At 48.6% G+C, this 7,944-nt stretch overlaps 1 protein-coding gene across 1 annotated transcript; it reads left to right on the forward strand.

The window, feature by feature from the left end:
• The first annotated feature begins 223 nt into the window (after positions 1-223).
• On the forward strand, positions 224-2,896 carry LOC136503128 (uncharacterized). Its single transcript, XM_066498304.1, has 3 exons — positions 224-377; positions 477-552; positions 2,614-2,896. Exons 1-3 carry the CDS (start codon positions 224-226, stop codon positions 2,894-2,896), a joined length of 513 nt encoding a protein of 170 aa, XP_066354401.1.
• The last annotated feature ends 5,048 nt before the right edge of the window (positions 2,897-7,944 follow it).

Here is a 7,944-nt window from a genome sequence, read left to right on the forward strand (position 1 = left end):
CCCTCGGGGCGGCTGCTGATAGCATGACAGCGGCGGCGACGCTGTTGGCGGTGATCCCGATGCCGATGGCAGAGGTGGCATCGAAGGTAACTCTTGTTGCCCCTCCTCCGCCGGTCGTGGTGGAGGAGACGAGGGGGGGCGAGCTCCCCACCTCGCCGGGTGGAGGGCTGCACGACCCATCCTTGCCATCGGAGCCGAAGCGCAGGAGGGAAGCGTGGCCAGGATGGAGTTAGGACGCCCGGCGGCGTCTCATGCGAACGTGGTGGTGGAGATCCCGTCTGACGATGAGGCGGATACCATGGCGGAACCACCGGTGTCGCCACGGGAGCTGGCGGTGGTCCGGTCGGAGGCTGGGCCCTCCAGCGGTTCATCGGAGGGTGACCTGGAGTGACCCTTCCACGAGGACCCGTCGAAGGCATGGTTTGTCCTTCGGGATTCCTGGGAGTGTCAGCTCTGGGACATTTTTGGTGGTCAAGGGCATGCCGTGGTCTCCGAGCTCACCAAGCTATCCGCGAAGCTTGAGAATGCCCGAAAGCAGGCTCAGTTTGCCTGGTAGCTAGTTGAGGTTGACTTGCAGCTCGCCGCGGAGGTGAGTTTCTAATACTTATCCTTGCCCTCTGAATCTTTCATCGTTTTTTTAGCATGTCTGTTTTCCACAGAAAATAAGGAAGGTGTCGTCCCGCAAGTCTCACTTCCTATGGGCAGAACACGCCCGGATGGCCAAGCTTGAGCACCGGGTGTGAAAGGTCCTAATGGCTAGAGGGGGGTGAATAGCCTAATAAAAATTATACAACAACACTTAACAAAATAGTTAGACAATTATGAGGCGAAGCAAGTGTTGCGCTAGCCTACTCAAAATGCAAGCCACCTACCACAATTCTAGTTTAGATAGTGTCGATTCACACAAGAGCTATGATACTACCCTATGTTAGTGTGCTCTCAAAGGCTAACTAAAGAGCCACACCAACCAACCAAGCAAGCTCTCACAACTAGCTACACTAAAGAGCTTATCAACTAGTTTGCGGTAATGTAAAGAGAGTGATCAAGAAGATTATACCGCCGTGTAGATGGAGGAACCAATCAATCACAAGGATGAATAACAATGAAGACCAATCACCTCGAAATCAATGATGAACACAATGATTTTTTACCGAGGTTCACTTGCTTGCCGGCAAGCTAGTCCTCGTTGTGGCGATTCACTCACTTGGAGGTTCATGCGCTAATTGGCTTCACACGCCAAACCCTCAATAGGGTGCCGCACAACCAACACAAGATGAGGATCACACAAGCCACGAGCAATCCACTAGAGTACCTTTTGGCTCTCCGCCGGGGAAAGGTCAAGAACCCCTCACAATCACCACGATTGGAGCCAGAGACAATCACCACCCTCCGCTCAACGATCCTCGCTGCTCCAAGCCGTCTAGGTGGCGGCAACCACCAAGAGTAACAAGCGAAATCCGTAGCAAAACACGAACACCAAGTGCTTCTAGATGCAAACACTCAAGCAATGCACTTGGATCACTCCCAATCTCACTATGATGATGAATCAATGATGGAGATGAGTGGGAGGGCTTTGGCTGAGCTCACAAGGTTGCTATGTCAATGAAAATGGCCAAAGGTGTGAGCTTCAACCGGCCATGGGGCTTAAATAGAAGCCCGCACGAAATAGAGCCGTTATACCCCTTCACTGGGCATAACGCGGGCTGACCGGACGATGCAGTCCAACTGACCGGACGCAGCACCGGACGCTCCGGTCGTGAATACCGGACGCGGCCGGTCGGCATACCGGACATGTCCGGTAGCTCCTAGACTACCACGTGTCCAGTTCAAACCAACTTAGCTGTTGCTGCCCCTTCTACTGACGACCCGATGCTCACACCGGACGCCGAGTCACAAATGACCGGACGCTGAGCCACCGCGTCCGGTGGAGTACAGCAAGCATCCTTGCTCGACCAGACGCGTCCGGTGATACCGGACCGAATGCTGCCAGCGTCTGATCGACTATACTACCGAACACTATTTTATCTGATTCACACCGAACGCGTCCGGTGTGCGACCGGACGTGTCCGGTCGCTGAGTCTATCGCCAAAATACCGGACGCGTCCGGTCACTCTGTAACCAGCGCGACTAACTCCTCTTTGACTCTATCTTCTTCACCCTTGCTCAAATGTGCCAACCACCAAGTGTATCACCTTGCGCACATGTGTTAGCATATTTTCACAAACATTTTCAAGGGTGTTAGCACTCCACTAGATCCTAAATGCATATGCAATGAGTTAGAGCTTCTAGTGGCACTTTGATAACTGTATTCCGATATGAGTTTCATCCATCTTAATAGTACGGCTATAAAACCTAAATATGATCACACTCTCTAAGTGTCTTGATCACTAAAACAAAATAGCTCCTATGGTTTATACCTTTGCCTTGAGCTTTTTGTCTTTCTCTTTCTTCTTTCTAAGTCCAAGCACTTGATCATCATCATGGCATCATCATCATGTTATGATCTTCATTTGCTTCATCACTTGGAGTGTGCTACCTATCTCATGATCACTTGATAAACTAGGTTAGCACTTAGGTTTCATTAATTCACCAAAACCAAACTAGAGCTTTTAGGGTGGAGTCCGCCTGCCGTGAGTCCCAGGTCCGAGCGACCGAGGTGGCCACGGTGCGGGCGGAGGGGCAGCGCACGGCGGAGCGGGCTACTGCTGCCAAGCAAGGGCTTGAGGCGACAAAGGTCCATCAGGAGGAGACTGAGGCGGGGCTGCGGATGTCCCTGGTGAACATCGAGGCGGCACTTCAAGAGGCCTTGGCAGCCCTTGAACCGGAGCGGGCCGCCCTAGAGTCAACACAGAAGGCCCTGGAGGTGGAGCAGAGGGCCCGGTCGGAAGCGGATTAGGAGGTGCTCGTGCTCCAGGACCAGGTGATGGGGATGGAGGACGCGAGTGCCCGGCTGCGCGAGCAGGTGGCTCGACAGGCAGAGGATTTCTCCACCCTTCAGGCCTCTCGCATCGGTGCGTACCTTTCTATTTTCTCATGGTGTTGATTTTTCTTTTTTCCCTAGCCTATTTCTGAGCTTGTCGCCATTCTTGCAGAGCTGGGTGAAAAGGTGAAGGCGCTGGAGTGAGACCTAGAGACGACCAAAACAAACTTCAGCCAGAATGTCGAGGAGCTGGCCAAGTCCCATGAAGAGCGACGTGCTCTCGAAGGGGAGCTCGGCCAGATCCGCAACGCTGCCCGGCTCATCGTCTTGAAAGTCTTCGGGTTGGCGCCAAGTACCAGCGCGCCCGCGGTTCAGCTAGCGGAGGTCCCGTACGTGGTCAAGGACCTTGTCAGGAGCGGGCTGTTTTATGGAGCATCGGGGGTGTTAACGTCGGTGGCGACGTACCACCCAAATCTGGACTTCGCCACTATCTGCAGTGGGTATGTTGAAGGCCTAAGCAAGGAGGACATCCAATCAATCGGGGAGAGCTTGCTGCTGCACGCGTGGTCAGTGTCAGAGCAAGTCTCCGCCGAGTGGGTGATGGATGTTCTCCATCAAGACATGGCCTGAAGCATGCATGGAGAGGATGCCTCCGAGCCTGCAGATAGCACGGAGCTTGGTTCGGGGGGGAATGTCGCCTCGGCCCTAATCGAGCTGAATGTCGTGCTGCGGGGGAGCGAGCAGCCTACGCCTTCGTCTGTCGTGCCGTCAGCAGATGCCGCCGGGCCAGTTTAATACCTTGATGAATATAAGTAGTTAATAAATGTAAGAAGTTTAAGTTCATGGGGGGAACCCCTGTGTAAAATGTTCGTGTGTGTTTTAATGACTGTAATCGGTTTTTGTTTTTGTGATGGAGTTGCTCCGTTTGGGGAAGCTTGTTCTCTTTCGTTCCTTAGTTTTGCCTTAGCATAATTTTGTTTTAAATTTCTTTCTTTCTCGTACCTGCCCGTTTGTTCCGTAGGCTGCGACTTTGTGAGCCCAGGGCATGGCCCATGAGGCTCGCCCGGTCATAACCGTAGGAAAAGGCGGGGTGCAATCAGTCGGAATGTTTCAAAGCAAAGCTACGTAAGGTAAAACAAAGGAACGAACTGCCCTTTTGTTCAGGGAGGAAGGAGTTTCTCCATACGAAAGTAAAAGAGTACTTAAAGTAAAAAACAAAAATAGAGGGGTTGTAGAGCCCCCTAGTGAAGCCCCCGAGCGCCCCGAGCCAAAAAGTGTTCGGGTCGGGGTGCTCTTATAGGAGCGTTCGCTAAGTAGAGGTAAGACTGAAACTTAGGAAAAGAGAGAAGGACATAGTTGTTCCAAGGTGCTCGGAGAGAATGTCGTTGTTGTTGTCCTTCAGTCGGTAGGCATCCGATCGGATCACTTCAGTCAACTGGATCCTTGCCCGCTGCGCCCCCTTCTTCGGTTGCTGTTTCCTTGTCTTCCTCCTCCTTTGGCCTGCCAGGCTACCTCTGTAGGCACTTGAGGAGCTGGCAGTCCTTATAGAGGTGGTTGACGGGATAGTAATGGTTGGTGCACGAGCTCTCCATGAGCTCGTGAAAGTGGCCCGGAGTGTCTTGCTGAGGCTGAGTGCCCGCGTAATCTGCCGTGGCAGCTGACACGGAGTTGGCCGATCGGCGGCGATCCTTTTTATTCTTTTTTCCCCTCGGCGTGGAGGGGCCCTCGTCTTGACCCTGGCGTTTGGCTTTACCTTTGTCGCAGCCTCCATTGAAGCGCGGTGGGGACGGCGCTTGCTAGAACGGTTGGACAAAGGTCCGTGGTCCTAGGCGGTCGAGGCTGGGACTCCGGTCAACGCTGCGCGTGTCATGGTTGGGCCCGAGCCACGCGTAGATAGGCGGTCGGCACAGGGCGGTCGTCAAGTTGAGGTGAGGTGCCATTGCGGCTTCCTGTGCCGCACTCTGTGGTTGTTGCGGTGATAGGGTGTAGTGCCCCATCTGCTGCATCCCTGTTCCCTGGACGGGGAGCGAGGTCGCGAGTCGGCGTCGTGATATGGAGGACTCCGCTTGTTGAATGGCGGTGGTTTCTAGCAGTGCCCGGAGGTTCTGGTGGATCGCTCGTTCGTGAGGGTTGTTCGGCTCGGACAGGTCGCGCAGGAGCATTGCCGTGGCAGCAATGTTCTGACTGGCCCGAGCGAACTATGGGGGATTGGTCCCCCGAACCGGGGCATTGCGCTGGGGCTAACGGGCGTGACCTCGAGCGTCGTTCGCCGGTCTATGCGCACGGGGCGCAGTGTGGTGCCCCGAGCGCGCTGGTACAGTTGGTGGCTGATGTGGCCACTGTTAACGAGCTTATATTCCATTCTTCTCCTGCCCTTTCTTCAGAACTTATTTTTAGAGGACTCATAAATTTCATACCTTTAGATTGCATACTTTCTACAACATTGTTCACATTTACCTTATATCTGGTTCCACTTCTGTTGGTTAACCTTCCTATAAATTCTATGCTTACTAATAGATTCGTTCCTTTAAATTCTTCATATCCTTTAGTTTGAACTCCGAATGCCATCTTATCTATAAATTCTTTTACTGGCATTATTAAATATGGAGCTATATATGTTATTAACATATTTTCATTCATATCACCTTCTAAAAATCCTAATGCTGCTTTATTTATTGAGTCCCATCTTTTATCTAATAAGGTTATTAGAACCTTGGTTCCTAATTTTTTCCTTGTCATTCCTTTAATTCCAATGATATACATTCCCTGATGTATATATTTATACCCTGAATATTTTAAAGCATTCTCAAATTGTTTACTAACAATTCTTAGCTGAACTGGTTCTGTCAATACACTTAATTCTACTTCTCTAGATATTCTATATAATCCATTTTTATTTTCAAACCATCCCATTTGATAAATTTGTTGAGGCCTTATTTTCCTCAAAGTATCTTTCTGATATCTTTCAAGATCTCTTTCTAAGTCTATCACTTCTTCTAAGGTTTCAATATCCTCACATCCTCCTTTTAGTTTATCTTTAAAACCTAGGGGTCTTATGTCTTTATTAACTAATTGGAGTGACTTGTCTCTTCTAGAGAGGCTCTTAGATACTTCCATCTCTCTGAATTTAAAGATCTAGTGGACTCAATTATTCCTGCTGATGACAACACAATTTCTTTGTTATGCTCAACAATATTAATATTATCAGTCTTCTTATATAGGAAAGTTATATCCTTTTTAATATAATCACTATTTTGGCTAATTTTACCTAGAGAAACTTTACTTTCTTCTAAAATTTGTAAAGCTAATTCTAATTTATTATTGGTAGCTGAATATTGCTCTTCAAGGTGCTTATGTTCCTTTTGCAGCCTATCAAATTTTAGTTCTAGCTCGTCTTGCCTCTTTCCCCACTGCGAATATATGAAGAGATATTCATAAAAGACACAAATCATGATAATTGGAGAATTTTTAGTGAAGCAAAAGAATTAGAAGGAAATACCAAATTTGCTCCTTAATATTATATGATGTACCAAAATAAAATAATCAAAGTGTTCTTATGAGAATACTATGGAAGGTACAGCATAATACAAAGAGAAGTTGGAAGATTAATAAAGCCCAATTATGGCAAAGAATGTCAATTACGAAAAGAATATCGTGAATTATTGTCCTGGTATGAAATATGGCAACTTGAAGAAGCGGACAACGAAGAAAATATTGAAGAGTCAAGATAGACTCAGTTCAATATCAATATATATACAAGAAATATACTCCCTATGTTGATAAGGTGTTATCAACAATTTGGCCGGGGGAACAGATAAATACATATTGCAATACATATTACATGCTGTATTGCAATACATATTACATGCCATGATCTTTGATTTGATGTTTGCAACATCAATCATTCAGGCGTGGAAGACCATACCAAAGAATATCCAGAAGGATAAGACCGTGCGCGACAAAGGACAGCGCAAAAGGAATCTACTGTAGCTAGGACAATCATTCTCCGTCCAGCTGTCTAGGCAACAGTAAAGGATGATAATTGAAGACACGAGATGCTTCCTTAAGCACGAAGGCTCCTCAGACGATGACTTCGCCTCGAAGGAACTTCAAACGATAAGCATGAAGGACACTCTCTTCATGCTATAAAGCGAGAAGCCAGGCGCATTCATTCATCATCGGCATTCAGCATCAGAGCGAACCACCAGACACCGAAGACACCACACTCTCCACTCCACTCCACCAACTCTCCACTCACACATACACCATGAAGACATGATCTCAGAAGCATTCTGAGGATCATCCACGAATAATAGTAATCACCCACTAGCATTGTATCACTCCACCTTTGTAAATTACAGAATAAGGGAGGTCCTCGTGTTCCTCCTATGCTTATAAGGTAATCCCTCAGGTTTGTGCTAAGTGTTTGGGGTTTCCCGAAAGGGAAAGCCGTATGTAAGCTTGCTCTGTGGAAATGAATAAAGCTTTCCTGTTTTAATCCCTGCCTTCCTTCAAGCTTGTTCATATAGGGCGATGTCTCTATGCTAGGGACCCTAGAGGAGAAGCATCTGCGTTTGTTGTTCTCGTGTTAGCCCTAGTAGCGGCGTTTGTAGAGAACCCTGTGTGCGTAGAGAAGTGTTCCCTTCGGGTGGAACTGCCTGGGGAGATGATAGAGCCTGAGTCCTGTGTGTGCGTGGCTGGGGATAGCAAGGGAGAAGACCAGGTTAGCCTGGTTCTGAAGCTAGCTAGTGATGCATACAGTGAGTACCGAGTAGGACTGTCATAAGCATAGTCGCACGACTGGCTAAAACATTAGTCTCGCCAGCCTGCAAAAGATCCTGAGAAATACTAATCAGCATATTCACTAATCGCACGCATACTCACTAATCGCACGCATCCTGCATCCATAAAGAAATACAAAGTGCTCCAAATAGTTACGCGCATAGTGCTCGAATAGTGAAGAAGTCGAGTGCCTGAGCCACTCCTGGGTGAGTGCTCGTGCACTGTTCATATTCCGAATTTGA

Source organism: Miscanthus floridulus, chromosome 14, assembly GCF_019320115.1.
Source record: "Miscanthus floridulus cultivar M001 chromosome 14, ASM1932011v1, whole genome shotgun sequence".
In the NCBI taxonomy this organism is placed as follows: domain Eukaryota; kingdom Viridiplantae; phylum Streptophyta; class Magnoliopsida; order Poales; family Poaceae; genus Miscanthus; species Miscanthus floridulus.